We start from the raw sequence: 17,465 nt of genomic DNA, 5'->3' as shown, positions 1-17,465 counted from the left end.
CGGTGGTGGTTTACGAGTTATTGGTTTATACTGTAATTAAAAGTATTTGCTCTGATACTATTTGCATCTTCTTATATCTGACATCCCCTATTAAAGGAATTATCTGACTGTCACAGAAAAAAGCGTCTGTTTATGAGAATCCACCAACAGTTTAGGAATGCTACCAGTCCTGGGCTATAAGGGATGTCCACTATTTAAATAAAGTAACCTATCACATACTAAATCAGTATGAAATGCATTTCAACCAAGAAGTGCAGCTGGTTGGCAATCTGACTTGGCACACATGGTAACAATACTGCATACCATTCAAATTTGGCCTGGATGCCCCTCCATTATGGCTTAAAAATTGAATAAAATTGGTTTTTAGATTTAAGACAATCTTAGCAACAACAGTAAAGGCCAAGGAAAAAATTATTCAGCTGACACTAAGGCCACTCCTCCTGGCCATCAGTCTCATTGAGAAGGCATCTTTAGAAGTAGTGTCTCCTCTGTCAAATAGTAGGAGTAAATTGCCTCTAGAAATGTTTATATACTATGGTAAGACCAGCAGGTTCTGCTGCAATAATCTGAGTTCTTGTAAAGCTTAGAAGCAAAAAATTTGTTTCTGAGCAGGCAGCTTTGAATGAAGCTTTGTCTCAGTGCTACTCATTAAGCAGTAAATAATTAAAATACCCTGGAAAAGACAGGTAAAAATACAAGCAGTCGTGTCAGTAACAGACACGAAAGAAAGAAAGAAAAAAAGAGGGAAAGTGAATTTAAAAAAAAGCAATGAAATAATTCATATGCAGTTTTAATAAAGTTTCATGTGTGGGCTTGTTTAAAGATATATCAGACTTTAGGGATGTAACCTAATTACATTTTTATTCTAAATTCTACTCAAAGACCTTGGACTTTGAATCTTTAACAGAGTTTAATTTACTTGTGACAATACTTTAAAAAGATCTCTTCAGTAAATGTTATAGTCTTAAAAACAAACACATGAACAACAGAGCAATATTTAATGCAAAAAATGTTAACTATTAACTTACAGAAAAAGTAAAGGTTATATATTTTAATTCATTTTAATTATAGCAAGCTTTTTAAAAATGTAATTTATTTTGTGTAAGTTAAAAAAGTTTCTAATAAATTACTTTCTATAGTTCAATTTAATTTTTAAAATATAAAATATAAAATAAAACTGAAGAAGTTTTTAAACTGATCTCAGGAACTTCATCTGCAATTAAAAGTTATACCCGAAATTTCTGAAGCGTCAAAAATAAGAATATATGTCTGGGCCATAAAACTTTATGGAACATATATTATGATTATTAGAGTTTGCACTAATGCATTATCATGGCTGACTTAAAGAGATCTTCACAACAATATATGAATAGGATTAACTTGTGTCCTCCCTCTAAAAATTCTATTACAAGTTGAACCTCTCTAGTCTTGCACCCTCAGGAAATTAGCAGCACTGAACTAGAATTTGCCAAACGATGGAGGTCAATATTGTTTAGCAGCATTACCAACACTTTCACAGCTTATTGGGTAATCAGAAGACATTTAGGGGTTAGAGCTAAATAATAGCACAGAACACTGAGAGCCAGGACTAGTGGCTGTAAAAATTTTTTATGAAACATGGGATACTTGGACACACCCATAATAAGTGGACATCTGGCTAACTAAAATCATGCCAGACCACAGGTGTCCTGCACTCCTTAGTCTGGCAACTAGAGAGGTTCAACCTCTATAACTAACGTGAAAATCAGATCCATTTATCTTTACTTAAGATTAGAAATGCAAAGGATAAATTTACTTTATTGTATTAAAGAAGTATAAATATACAGGGAAAAGAACAGTATAATAAGAGTTTAAAAAACAAACACACTCAACAGTCCATTGGAAGTATCTGCTAGAACACGATACAAAACATTTATAGTGCCTGCTAGGTTTTTTCATGTTTCAAGAATACAACATTAATAAGATGTATTATATTTTTCTATCAATTCAATTTGCAATTTTCTCCTTCTAGCTGTATGTTCAAGAGGTACTCTCAGATTTTATTAGATTGTATTAATTTGAATTGAAAATACAAAATCTCTGTAACATCAATTCAATCTGGTAACTGTCAGTTCAATATCAATAACAATATATTATTTCTATGTATGATGTCCTTTATCTGGAACCTACATCCTGCATTTGGATGGGGATAGACTCAATTATCTAATAAGCCTTTTCAATCTGTCTCGTCTTCAGATCTGTCAATCTGGATTTATAGGTGCTTCCCTCTGGCCAGTAACTGGCAGGGAAAATCAGCAGCATCTCAAGACTTTTTCTCCTACCTACAGTATTACTTCTTAAACCACTTATGCCACCCTTTCCAGTCAAGTGCTTTCTTAGCTGACACATTAACTGCTCATGAATGAAAACAATAAAACAGCCATTGTATCAAATAATGAAGATGTAAAATAATTTAGAAACAATAATTTTTTTGATTACATATCATCCATGTTTGGCAGGGTTCCAAATAATGAGCTCTGATGAGAAAAACTCAATTTTATAGGAAAGAAAAGTCATTTTATGCCTTTCAGATCTGCTGATATAAACAAGGAATTTAAAATAACAGTCCCCATATGAACCTAAAGACAGGAGTTAAAGTGATATTTCTTGACTGACTCCCTAAGGTAACTGGAACTGGACAGGGCCACTACATGAAGCCTATAGTACATGGAAAGGCATGAAATGGTCTTCAGATCTCACCTATTAATAGTGCCCCTCTCTTTTGCTCACAAGGTATCTTGGACAAAGGATTTGAACTACTACTCAGAAAGTTTCCTTCCCACTTGTAATCTAGGGAAATGCACATCGTAAATCACCCAGTTATGTAATATGTGGAAACTCTTTCCCCCCCTTTTTTTTCCCTAACTAACCTCCAAGCCAAGATAATAGTCTCTGGTTCTCCGTGGATATTAATCTTTTAAAATAAAGATTAAAAGATTAAAATACATGCACCTGGAAAATTTACCCAAAATACAACTACTGCTACATTATACAATACATAGAATAATGATAAAGAAATATTCAAATACTCATTTTATCATACTCAAATTATGAACTATAAGAATATTTAGGAACTAAACATACTGCCAGTGACCTAAACCAGTGTACTTCTTAAAGACTTACATATTAAAATACTTTATATTATTTTCTAGTTACAACAGCCAAGATTATAAAAGCCTAAATAACACTACACTCACCATCATTTCAAATATTACAAGTGCAAAAGTTGCAAAAAGTTAGCATTTGAATATTAGATGAGGTTATCTGTTTTTACTCCTTTATTTAGCAAAGGAGGTACTCCTGATAACTAAAGTTGATTGAAAAATTCCCGATGGAGTACTTTCTCATGAGAGAATATTGATCTGATGAAACAGAAGTATTCCCTACAAACCTAAAAATTCCATCAAAATTTATGACAGGAAACTAAAATAAAACATTTAATTTCAATAAAGTTGAAATCAATTATTCATTTTTATTTTACCATTGCAATTTGCAAGTTTTATAATATTTCATAATATACAAGCCAACTTGTATATTAGAAATTATAATAAACAATAGTAAAAATGATAAAATCAAAATTAAATTAAAAATATCCAAAAATTTCAACTTTTCATTCCAAGTCAGATTGAAACTAAATTTAAAAATCTCAGAATTTCTTGTGAAATGAAAATTCCATTTTTCAATAGGCTCTACTGATATTTGTGGGAAAATGTAAAAGTTAATTTTTTTTAATAACTCTTCATTATTTTAAGACTGAAGACAAAATCATTTACCTTCTCAAAATGGAAGACAAACTCCAGAAACTATTTCCCATGCTTTCTGGTCCTTTTAGACTTCAGAGCTTAAAATGAAGGGACATTAGAAGTGTTGCTGTTTCCATTTTTTTCTTAATAGCAAGGCATCCCTTATAAGTCAATCCAAATCACTACACTGTACATTTCATTGTACATGAAATTTTTGAAAAGGGGAATTTTTGCATTCTAAAAAAAGGGAAACTAAAGCATGTCATCACACAGAGATGTACACAGACTAAAGGTCAACAAGACTACCTGGAAAGTAAGCTACTACTCATAATGAGAGTTGCAGAATCTGACCCTAAGCTACATTGCAGCAACATCACCAACAGCTGGAATTCTCTGAATGTTATCTGTTATTTGTATAATGGTGGCACTTATAAACCCTGGCCATTGACCAGGACTCCACTGGGCTAAGTGCAAAAGAGATGGTTTCTGTCACAAAAAGCATATTCTTTTCACAACTACTGAAATCAATGCAACACATTTACCTGGAACCATTAATTGCCATTCTTCAGATTGCTCATCTGATCAAAATATGGAACTCCCAATTAGAAATGGAGATGGAAGGAGAGGACAGCATTTTGCAACCAGATTATGAACAAGTTTTAAAAGGCTCTAGCATATATGGGGCTACCAGGTTGCCACCTGTCACATTGCTGATCTGAGTAGAATGATAAAGAAAGGAGAAGCTGATTTAAAGAACATTATCACAGAGAATAGGTGTGTCTTCCTTCCTCTCAGGGAGATGGAACTGGAAAGGAAATGAGTGGTTATTGATCAGCTGTTTGACTAAATTTGTTAAGATTTTGAGATCTGTTTTTGGAAATAAAAATGAGCTCTGAAAAATCGGATTATTTCTCCAATTATACTTGTTTCTTTCTCAACTGACAAGTTGCTGCATTCACTGGTCTGCAGGTAAAATCTAGCACAAGACCTCAGCACCAAATCATTTCTTTGTTACTTTGTGCTCCCCTAGTCTGTTAGTTTTATCCATCAGCTTTAGGACAGTGTTCATCTTTTTGTACAGTATCTCACTAAAGGTTTTAAGCAATATTGCACTACAAATAAAAAATAGGGCAAATTTGCTATATTTTTCCTGGTGCACTCAAGGGTGAAGTTCACCCTGAATTAATCTAGACCATTGAATTAAAAATGCCTCAATGTGCATGAACAGTAGGACAAATATCATGTGTAACTTTAACTTTAACTCATTATTATCAATAATTCACTTTGCAACATTAACATTTGTCTAATGTATTTTTTATCTGAACTCGTATTGTTTCTGCCTGCAGACATAGCAGATTTGGAGATCATGTTTAGACATATGCATATAACCTCCATTTAGATACTTGAGACAATTCTATGAATTTCTTTAACAAAGTCTCACAATATAAATACAATTACAATTTTTATTGACAAGCTATTCATGAAAAATTCAAACTCCAAATTAATCATTTCTTCTTGACTAATTAAATAAGATTAATTTGGGAACAAGATGGAAGAATTTGATTTTAATATGTTACAGAACAATAGGAGTATCCATCTAGTAATAAGATACTTAAATATCAAAGGCTTGATGCAAAGCCCACAGTCAATGGGAATCTTTCCACTGGCTTCACTACGCCTTGGATCAAGCCACTAAACCAGTTTTAACCTATGACAGGGTAGGATAGATGCAACATACAAGTCCTACATAAGATCATAAAAATGAGTGGACAAAGGTCCATCTAGCCCAGGATTCATTCTTCTGACAGTGGCCAACGCCAGATGTCCCATAGGGAATTAATAGAACAAGTAATCATCAAGTGGCTCTAGTTTAAGGGCATAAAAGTTCTGTATGTTTATGAAAAAAATCCTAAGTCTATAATTCAAGGTCCAGTATCATGGCAAGTTTAACGTATGTTTGTTGTAAGGAGCCTGCATTCTGACACTCCAGTCCAGTAGACTGGAAATTTTGCAACTACTTTAGATAAAAAGGTTCTTATTGAACTAAATATGAAAATGAACACAACGGCAAAAGCATCTCCTCTGTTGTTAAATTTAATATAAAATCTCATTTGCTTTATGGTTTGCCTACATTTTTAGGGTGGAGTTTTCAAAAGTGCACAGAATAGGTCTAATGCTGGTCTCACTGAACTCAATGGAAATTTTAACAGTCTTCAACATTGGCAGAATCAGGACAATACTGAATGTTTTTAAAAGTCATCCTAATTTAATGCAGAATTTTGAGACTGAAGTTTAAAAGTTGTCAATGGGAACCTGGATAGAGAATAATTGGTACTCTGAGCAACTGGAAACATGGTTTTATATTACAAGCATATAAGTGGGATGTGATAATAATCAGCTGCGAAATACTTAACAGGTAAATAGCTTCAGGGGGTAGCGGAGTTAGTCTGGATAACTCGGATAAACAGGATAAACTTAAACAACAACAAATAGTCTGGTATCATTTTAAAGACTAACAAAACATGTGATACTGGCATAATTAGATTTTTTTATTGTATACTGTACCCTACCTTTGTGTTCTATCAGAATATAAATTAAAATAATTATTCAAAGTTCACCTCCCATTGAGATAAATGGCATAATTCACAAATTTCAGAGCTTCTGTTTCAGATTTTCTATGGATTCTGACACACACACAGAATTCTTGGTGTATATTTGGAAGGTTCTCTTCATTGGACACAACTATAGTCCGTATCCAAGGATAAAAGGTATCAGTTATATTTAGGGCATAGAAATGAAATATAAATATAAATTAAATGTTGTAACAAAGGATTATAGATCTCAGGCCTGTAAGATATTTAGCATTGTCAAATTAGGCCATAGGACTTAGGATAATAAATGTTCCAAGCTTGTGTCTATTGTTGTGATATGCTGATGTTTTGATAATAATTGCTGAGTTTGGACAATAATGTCTATGAGAGATCAGCAGACTCCCCAAGATGATGTTGGTAGCTAGGGTGAAATATTAGAGACTTCCTGTTAGCATGGTGACAAGGTAATATAAATGTTAATGAGTAGAAGGGAAACTAATGAGTTAGCCTATAAAAACCAGGAACCCCAAAAAGTAATGGGATGTGGAATTTCGAATAAGGAAAAAGGGATAAAACCTTAATAAATATGCATAAGCCACAGTGGATATCAATATAACATATTATGAAAGCGGTATCCCACCCTGTATGCCTTGGTCAAGGGGAGATTCCAGAATGACAATGGAGAGGAAAAAAACTAGCACTTTGGGTCTTTCTATGAGACCTTGGTGTAATGTAAATATTATATAATCTACATTGGTCTCTCTCCTCTACCAGACGACAATGTAATGTCTGGTTGGTTAATTAAAGTAATTATTATAGAAAAAGCATTATGTAGTCTCTTGCACTGTGGAGTTCTCTCTTCTATTGGCAGCCTTTGTATTGCAATTGATATTGGGGGCTCAATTCTCACAGGTTAAAGCAGATGTGAACCTTCACCTTGGGATGGGTAATTGGTTAATGCAACGCAAAGCTATACATAAAGTTATAAATGCTTACACTTCCTGTGGAAGAAGACCTACAAGCACTGGCTGAAGAGCCAACAGGGCCAGCTGGGCTACTGAGGAACATTTTTTGATGCAGACAAATCTGAGTAACTCTGAGTCTCAATGCACCATATCACAATGCTACTTACTCCTATTAATATGGGTGGTGTCTACTATGCAGCACAGGCTGGGTGAGGTTCCAGAATCCCGAAGAATCATAGAAACATAGAGTCTAGCCTCCAGCAGTGAGGACCAAGTAAACCTAGACCATTCCTGACAGATATTTGTTGAACCTGTTCTTAAAATCCTCCAGGATGAGGATTTTACCACATCTGACCCTCAGAAATCTGTTCTAGAGATTAACTACTCTGATAGGGGAAAAAAATCTAATACGGTAACCTAAATCCCTCTTGTTGTAGATTAAGTCCATGACTTCTTATTCTAGTTTCAGTGGACAAGGATAAAATTGATTACAGTACTCTTTATGACAGCCATTAACATATTTGAAGACAAATTATCAGGTCTTCCCCTTAGTCTTCATTTTTCAAGCTTAAACATGCCCATTTTATACAAATCTTTCTTCTTGGGTCAGCTTTTCTAAACTTTTTATCATTTGCATCGTTCTTCTCTGGATCCCTTTCAATTTCTCTACATCTTTCCTACATGTGGCACTCAGAACTGGGCACATTACTCCAGGTAATATCTTACTAGTGCTGAGTAGAGCAAGACCGTTACGTCTTGTCTCTTACATAATACACTCCAGAGTATTAGCTTTTTTCACAACTTCAATGACAAATTCAATCCACTATAGCCCCCAGATTATTTTCAGCAGTGCTAGCCTTCTGAACCTATCCTGTTATTGCCCATTTTATAGCTATGCATTTGATTTTGCCTTCCTAAGTGAAGTTCTTTGCACTTTATTAAATTTCATCTTGCTGATTTCACACTACTTCTCCAATCTGTCAAGGTCATTTTGAATTCTAACATTGTCTTCCAAAGTATCTGTAACTCCTTCCTGTTTGTTGCCATCCAAAAAACTCTAAGGATAATCTGCATTCTATTATCTAAATCACTAATGAAAATTTTGAATAGCACCTGACCCATGATTGACTCTTCTTAAATATTCCTTCCTAGTTTTATAGTGAATTACTTATAACTGTGGTCTTTCAATCAGTTGTGTACCTTACCATATAGTAATATTATTTCGACCAAATCTCCCTAGTTTGATTATAAAAAGGACACACAGGATTGTGAGAGACTATAAGCAGACCAGTCATCTTAACTTCTGTAACAGGAAAAATAATCAAGCAAATAATTCAGGAATCCACTTGCAAACATATAGAAGATTGTAAAATGATAAGACTGAAGAGCGACATGACAATAATTTTCAAGTAACTAAAAGTTTATTAGGAGGAGGGAGAAAAAGTATTCTCTTTAACCTCTAAGCAAAGAGCTTAAATTGTAGCAAGGGAGGTTTAAGTTGGACACAAGGAAAAGCTTCTTGTCAGGATGGTTAAACACTGGAATAAATTTCCTAGGAAGGCTGTAGAATTTCCATCATTGGGGATTTTAAAAAATAGGTTAGATAAACACCTGTCAGGGATGGTCTAGATGGTGTTTGGTCCTACCAGGAGTGCAGGGGACTAGACTTGATGACCTCTAGAGGTTCCTTCTAGAGCTATGATTTGCCTTGAGAGTGCCAACAGCCTTACTAAAATAAAGATTCACATCTATTCCTTATAATCCCATTATTTTTAGGTGCTTACAAACAGTATCTTTTTAGGGGTCAAAGTTAGGCTGACTGGTTTATAATTCCCTTTCCCTGGATTCTCGTTGTTCTCCTTTTAAAAGACAGGTACTATGTTTGCCCTTCCTCAGTCTTCTGAGATCGCATCACTCTTTCTAGAGTTCTCAAAGAAAACTGCTACTGGATAGGAGAAGGGTTAAACATAATAACCTATCTTAAAAAAGGATGATTCAGAGAGCTGTACCCTAATTTTGATCCTAGATACCAGGAACAACATTATTAAACAATGCATTTCTGAAAACATACAGGAAAATAAGTTGATTCATAATAGCCAACATAGATTTGTCAACAACAGATTAAAACAACTGAAATTCTTTCATTAACAAAGTAACCCACCTTGCAGATGGTGGAAAGAGGTAGACACAATGTATCTGAATTTTAGTAAAGCTTTTGACAGAGTCCCACATGCCACTGTGTTGATTAAACTAATGAAATATGGTCTAGATTAAATTATATAATTAGTATACAATTGGTTAAAAAAAGAGTCACATTATCAATGTTTCGCTGTCAGACTGGGATGATGTATTCAATGAGGCCTTGAAAACATCTGTCTTGGGTCTGGTACTATTCAATAGCTTCATTCAGGCTGGGATGATGGAATGGAGAGGTTGAAAGAACTGAGCATGTTTAACCTAGAGAGGAGAAGGCTGATGGCAGACACAATACCAGCCTTCAAATATACAAATGATCATCATGAAGAAGAGGGTGATCAATTATTCTTCACGTTCAGGATAAGAAATAACTGGCTTAGTTTGCAGCAAGGAAAATTTATCTAGCCTATCAGGAAATCTTTCATACTCGAAGGATAGCTAAGCACTAGAACAGATTACCTCAGAAGTTTTAAAGAACTGGTTAGATAAACATCTGTCAGGAACAGTCTAAATATTTAGACTTAATTCTGCTTCAATGTGAGAGGAGTAGACTTGATAACCATTTGAGGTCCCTACCAAACCTACATTTTATAAAGAAATGCTTCCCCTGTTCATATGTCTTGTTTTCAGCTTGAAAGAGAACCTTCAAACTACAGTTGGCATGTCAAGGGGAGGGGGGGGGGGGGAGACAAATTTCTCTCTAATGATGATGAACTATTCTATTTGTTGATTTGCTGATAAAAAAATGTAAATGATGACAACTTCACAAACCCACAGATATTTTAGCATCAAATAATCTATTATGAGATAATGTGAATAGCAATTAGGTACAACAGAATTTTACTGTGTGAAAATGGAAATACATTTTGATACAATAATATAAACTGTTACTTACCTTGTTCCTCATTGACAAGGCCCATATTTGCATGTGCTTCCGCCTCTTTTTTCCCACCATCAACTTTGATCAGTATAGCAGTATTAAAGCATTGTTCATAAAAGTAATTCCTTAACCATTTGTCCACAGGGTTGTTGAAGCAGTAGGCCAAATGAAGTTGGTTATTGTATACCTCCTCATAATACTCTTAAAATGTTAAAAAAAAATACAACTCGGTCAAAACAATGGAATATTATTAACTTTCACAATGATAGGCCTGTTTGGTAAAATCAGATTTCTTGTCATATAGTAACAGTGACTGCATAATAAATACATCAGTTAAAGGAATGTTTACTGTGCTCCATTTGTCTACATAGAGTTAAACTCTCAAATAAATAATTGATTAAACAAATATAAACTAAGGACATGAGATAAACCTCCAAGTAAAAGCATCTCTGAAAAATGAATTGTGACAGGAATATTAATAAATGAATATTATTTTCTGTATACCAGACCAGAATATATTTTATCAAATTATGTAAAATCAGCACCTGTTACAGAAATGGACCTGGGAGAAAGCATAATCCAGTGTCATCACAACATACTGTTATGCAGATGTCTGAGTTTAGAGCAGCACAACTCCTCTAAAGGAGAATGGAGAACTTTATATGATTCCTAAACAACTTCCACTGGATTGAGACACACAGGGGGTGCTGCCCTCAGAGCAGCTCTGGAAAGGAAATAAAACTCAAATGCCAAATCTCCTTGTATAAGAGGAGAAAGCAGTCTGTTTCTGCTCTTTACCAACAGAAGATTACTTCCTACTGGCATGTTGAGAGAACCAGCCAAGGCCTCCATCCCCTCTCTACTCATCTGTGAGAGTAAGCATGAAGTAGCAGCCTCACAGAGTACGCGCTCTCCACGTATACAAACATGTCTTAATCTTGCCCTAAAATTTACAAAGATACTGAAAATGTAGTTCATTGTGCAGCTTCTCAGCAACATAAGCAGCACATTGTATACCTTATGAAGCTTTTTAAACTCATTAGCTGCAAGTCCAAAATCCAAGGATTTAAAAATATTTTCAAATGTACTGTTTATTGCTGTAATTTCCATTTTATATGAAACAGCAGAGGTTTCCCATCAAAAGATTCAAAAATCAGAGAAGTTAATCCCAATGATCTGCTGAACGAGATTAATAATCCGGTGCTTACACATCACACTGAACAACTTTGACAATAATTACCACATTGTCTCCTCTTACGGGGTGAGGGAATTAAAGCACCTATTCTGTCATGAGCTCATGGGTCTACAGATGTAATTAGCAGAACATATAACCCTTTTGTCAAATTTATTGCTGACATAAGGCAACGAATTCATCTCCACTTAAGACAGAGATGATTTTGGACAACTAATTAAAATGCTATTATAATTTTAATTGATATATTGTTTATGTTGCTGGTGATTGAGTGGAAGCACATGATTTTAGGTTCTTAGAGGATTTTTATATATTTGGGAAAATTGAGGGGTTAAAACAGACATATCTCACAATAGGGGATCAAGGTGGGTAAGGTAATATATTTTATTGTCCTAAATTCCATTGGTGAGAGACAAACTTTCAAGCCACGCAGCTGAGAGCTCTGAAGTTTCAGGGGGTAGCCGACTTAAGTCTGTACAGGATTAATTTAAAAAACAACAAAAGGTCTGGTAGCACTTTATAGACTAACAAAACATGTAGATGGTATCATGAGCTTTCATGGGCCCAGCCCACTTCTTCAGATGAGCTCTGTGTGACTCGAAAGTTTGCCTCTCTCACCAACAGAAGTTGACCCAATAAAAGATATTACCTCCCACCTTGTCTCTCTAATATCCTGAGATGAACATATATAAAACTGCCTTGCATATCTCACAGCAGGTCAGATAGTGTTTGGTAAGAGAAACTGTTGGTTAGCCGAAGGTGTGAAAACAGCTGCTTTGCATTTTGGAGTTCTGAGAGTTGTAAATTTTGCTGTTGTTTTTACAGTTGATTACCTTTCCTGTTCAAAGCAATGACAGGATCTACATAGAGGAGTAGGAACAGATACCCTGACTTTGCACCCACTTATCTCTTTCTCAACAAGGAAAAGCTTAAAAAACAACAAATAGTCTAGTAGCATCTTGTTGTTTTTTAAGTTTTTCCTGTTACAGACTAACTCAGCTACCCCCTGAATCTTTTCAACAAGGAAAAAAACTGGGCAGAATCTTGGCCCCCCGTAAATCAATGGAAAAAAAATCCCATTGATTTGAAAAGGGCCAGGTTTTCACTTCTGGAGTTCAAATCTTTCCCTACTGCTTAGAAACCAGGCTATCACATCAAAACATTTTTAAAATTCTACATTGAAGACTTCATAATAGCTGATCTAACAGGGTCACTCCAGACGTAATGTTTTTTTTTTTTCCTAAAGAGGATGTAGAGGAGGTGTAAAAAAGTCAAACCTCTGTAAAGAACAAATATATGGATTGTAACTGGTAACTTTCATGTCAGTCACTTCAACTGTCTGAACAAAAAGTTACCAATGATTACTCTGAAGAGTATTCTGTACAAAATTTATATATGTAGCTCTTTGCTTCAGATCTAGTTTTTTTCTATACCATCCCCTTTTTTATATCTTTTATTTCAAAATGAAAACTTGAATATTTTCTAAAACAACTTGCAGACCTCTGGTACCTTAGGCTGTGTCTAGACTGCAGGGTTTTTTCGAAAAAAGTAGCCTTTTTTCGAAAAAACTTCACCTACGTCTAGACTACAGCCGCGTTCTTTCGAAATTAAATCGAAAGAATGTGGCTTTTCTTTTGACTGCGGTACTTCTCATTTCATGAGGAATAATGCCTTTTTTCGGAAGTGCTCTTTCGAAAAAAGGCGCTATGTAATGCAAACTGCTTTTTCAAAAGAGAGCATCCAAACTGCCTGGGTGCTCTCTTTCGAAAAAGCGGCTTGTTTTTTCGAAAGTACTGGTTGCAGTCTAGACGCTCTTTTTCGAAAGTATCTTTCGAAAAAGCCTCTTTCAAAAGAGGCTTGCAGTCTAGACGTAGCCTTACAGACTAACAAATAAGTACTCCAAGTGCCTTGTACTATTTGGTAACAGGTTTAATTTCTTTATTACCTCAAGTTAACCTTCATGAAGCAATGCAGCACATTTTGATTTTGTTCGTGTGTGTGCTATTCCCTGTTCAGACTTTTCCAAGAATCACATACCGCGCCATCTTTCTTACCATCCTTAACACCTTTAACTTTAATTTTTCTTTTATTTTTGATCTGATCCTGGCCAATCTCAGTAATGTGAGCTCATTTTCCCCTCTTTAATGTTTTCTAAAGCCACTCTGAAGTCTCTTTTCTCCCACTCTTCCTGCCCATTTATTTTTCTTTTGTCCAGGGTTAAAGACAAGGTGGGGTGAGGGTGAAATGGGGCAGCTGCCCCAGCATCCCTGGCTATCAATGTTGCCACTGCTGAGATCAAATCCTGGGCCTATTAAATCACTGACAGAGCCTCCAGAGATGCATGCCCTGCAGTTCCAGTGGTGCTGAAGGGCTGGCTGGGAGGGACTAACCCTAAGCCCTGCCCCTTCCACCCAAGGCCCCACCCCTTCTGGGGATCCAGAGCCAGGTCCTCCCAGGGCCCAAAGATGCCTCTCATCAGTCCTGCTTTTGACAACTAAACCTACTTTCCTTGTTGTTAAACAATTCTGTCCTCTTGTTAATTCAGCTTTTGCCTTCTCCATTCCTGTTTGCTTTCTCAGAGTTTATCATAACTATTCACAGTTCTCACCCCCATTCTTACATTACACATTTTCTATCCTTTTTAAGACTCCATTATCCATTTCCCTGAAAATACACAGAATTTTCATTAGAGGACTCTTCTGTCTTTTCTTTAGGCCAAAAAAATTCTGTGACTCTGAATGATCTTTTCAACACTTGTAACTCACTGTTACTCTATTTTACTTTTCTGACAGATTCACTTGTGTTTTAATTATCACAAATAAGCTTCCTGTGTCCTTTGTTGTGTTGTTATTCCCAATTACTGTATTTTGTTTCTTCAATGAAAATATTACTCTATTTTTTGCTTCAATAATGTGATGCAAATTCAGTTTAAGGAGTCAGCATTCTTCTGAAATAAAGAACTATTAACCTTCATGTAACTGATAAATATTTTAGTAATTTCAGCCGTAAATGGTCAAGTTGTAATAATTTATTTAATTGGCACACTAGAGAAAACTGTGATAAAAAGCAATGTAAAGCAGCCATTATTTTTTCTGCCCAATGACCATACATTGCATAATATAAAAGTCTTACTGCAATCTCTTCTGTAGTAGGAGATACTGATCTATGTACTAAATTATGCAATGTTGCATTACTGCTCCAAGACACAGACATTCAAATTTCACAATGCAAGAATGAACTTAATGCTTGCCACTGGCAAAAGCCAATATTTTGACTAGCTGAACAGCAAACAAAGCATGATGATGAGTGATTAGCATAAATAGTAAAGGTAAATTTACTAATGCTTTCTACATGATAAGCACACCAATGTCAACAGATAAAAACCATATCTATCTATCTAGATATCAATAACAGAAATTTAGGACTGCAAAGGAACTCTTGAGGTCCATACCACCCGTGCTGAGATAGGATCTAGTATACCTGTATGATCTCTGAGATGCCTTTCTCTAACCTGTTCTTAAAAACCTCCAATGATGCAGATTCTAAAACCTCTTTTGGTAATCTATACCAATATTTAATTATCTGTATCATTAGAAAGTTTTTCCTAATATCTAACCTAAATCCCCCTTATTTCAGTTTAATCCATTATTTCTTTCCCTACTTTCAGTGGACAAAGGAGAACAATGGATCATCTTCCTTTTTATAAAATCCCTTAACATAGTTGAAGGGCATTTCAGCCTCATTGTTCCTGAGTTGCAGTCCCAGCCTTCTTGGGCGGTCCAGGAGCCTGGTTGCCATTCTATGTTCTCAGCTGTCTCAGACAGCCAGGGAGCCACGCTGCTATGCCACAGCCACAGCATTCCCTGGCAGCTTGGGAGTGTAGGAATTTTTGGGAAGGCAATACCTTCCCTTGCCTACATTTCCCGCCACCCACACTCTTTGCTATTTTGGCCCCAGTAACTAAGCATCCAAAATAAAGAAGTTTAAGTGATATGTTAACTCCTTGGCCAAATGACCCCAGGCACTGTGGATGTCTCCACGCTGATACATGTTAAAAGCACTTTGGAAGACAGGATCCAAATTCAAAATGATCTTGACAAATTTATCTGAATTAACAACAATAAAGACAAGTGCAAAACCACTATATTTAGGAAGAAAAAAATTAAATTCACAATTAAAAGTTGGGGAATAACTGGCTAGGTGGTAATTTTACTGAAAAGAATCAAGGGTGATAGGGGAGCGGCAAATTGCAAGTGAGTAAACAATATGATGCAGTGGTGAAAACAGAGAATATCATTCTGGGGTGATTAACAAGAGCATCCAGTTCTAGGTGTTATGCCTCAGCAAAAATGTGGACAACTGGAAGATTGTGCCGATGAGAGCAACAAATATAATAAAGGGCTTAGAAAAGTCTCAGTCACCAGTAATCCCTATCATGGAGACTATGTTACATGGGGGAGAAGAAAGAAAAAAAAAAGAGCAGTATGGCCATTTGTTAGACCCTGACTACATGGCAATATAACCTAGTGGCCAAAGTCAATGAATAGCCTTTTCGCTGAGGGCAGCATGACCTAATGCAGGGGTGGGCAATAATTTTTGCAGGGGGGCCACTTAATGAATTTTGGTAGGTAGTCACAGGCCAGCTTCGGGGCTGGGCCTGGAGTGGAAGAGGCAGCTCCCTCCAGAGTTGTCTGGGACCAGAGGCTCTGAAGTAAAGAGCTGGTAGTTCTCAAGCAACTGCATGCGGTTGCTGCAGTAATTTAAAGGGCTCACAGCTCCGGCCCCTGCTGGGGTACCGCTGTGACCGGCAGCCATGAGCCATTTAAATATGATCCTGCTGCCTGAACCACTGCCTGGAAATTCAGTGGCCTGGGCAGCAGATATAAATGGAATCCAGCCAGATGTAGACTGCGGACCAGATCAAAGTGTTAGGTGGGCCGGATCCAGCCCCTAGGCCACATCTTGCCCAGCCCTGACCTAATGGCTAGAGTCAATAAGTGCCCCTCTCATTCAGGGCATTGTTTTTCTAATGGTTAGAGTCCATAAATGACCCTTTCGCTAAGGGCAGTGTGTCCTAGTAGCTAGTGTCAATCCGTGGCCCTTTCCCTCAGGACAGTATGGCCTAATGACTAGAATCAAGAAGCAGCCCTCTTATTCAGGGCAGCATGGTCCAATGGCCAGAGTCAGGTGAGTCCATCCTAATGGCTAGAGTCAATGGAGTAACCTGTCTCTTTTGGATTGTGTGGCCTATTAGCCCATTGGGAAAGTAAAGGCCACTTAGGAGCCCTAATAATGATGGTGCTCACCACTGAATCAGTGGGGATGCTCCCAAAACACCTGTTCATTGATCTGGGTCACCTGTTGACTGATTCTGTTTTATTAGATGTGCATAGGATTAAAGATATTCTGAACAGAGACCAGCAAGCTAACATTAATGGGGAAAATGAATTTCTTTCCCCAGGGCTATGGAATGTTAACTAATCAAGAGAGTCTTTTCATGGAATGTTGATATTTCCAATTCCAGAGCCTCTGTCTTATGTCCTAGCAACTCCTGGAACTGCCTTAAATAGTTGTGATACATGAGATGGAGGGCACAAATCTCTGGAAAAAGTTGAAGTAGCAACATTGTGATAACAGCCTTCCAATTTGCTCCTAACATTAGCAAAAGGTTCATTTCTCCACAAGCATAATAGCAACAGAGGTTACTTGGGACAAGTTTTAGGCTCTTACTCTATTTTTATACAGTCCTTACTTAGGCAACTGCACACAGGTAAAACTATTTAAAGCCAATGTAAGGTCCAATGTAAGGACCACCCCAAAAAATGCTTAGGAACTTCAGGCTCTTGCTGTGGAATTTTA

The 17,465-nt window shown here is 36.3% G+C and overlaps 1 protein-coding gene across 2 annotated transcripts in view; it reads right to left on the bottom strand.

The window, feature by feature from the left end:
- TTC29 (tetratricopeptide repeat domain 29) overlaps window positions 1-17,465 on the bottom strand; it is a 202,537-nt gene that overhangs the window by 138,821 nt on the left and 46,251 nt on the right. For both annotated transcript variants that reach the window (XM_075929998.2, XM_006133842.5), the window contains exon 6: window positions 10,430-10,615. In XM_075929998.2, coding sequence (XP_075786113.2) covers window positions 10,430-10,615 — 186 coding nt within the window. The remainder of the gene's footprint in view (window positions 1-10,429; window positions 10,616-17,465) is intronic.

Source organism: Pelodiscus sinensis, chromosome 4 (genome assembly GCF_052426305.1).
Source record: "Pelodiscus sinensis isolate ZL-2025 chromosome 4, ASM5242630v1, whole genome shotgun sequence".
NCBI classification, from domain to species: Eukaryota; Metazoa; Chordata; order Testudines; family Trionychidae; genus Pelodiscus; species Pelodiscus sinensis.
Note: the sequence above shows the minus strand (reverse complement) of the source record. Positions and strands in the feature narration are given on the sequence as shown.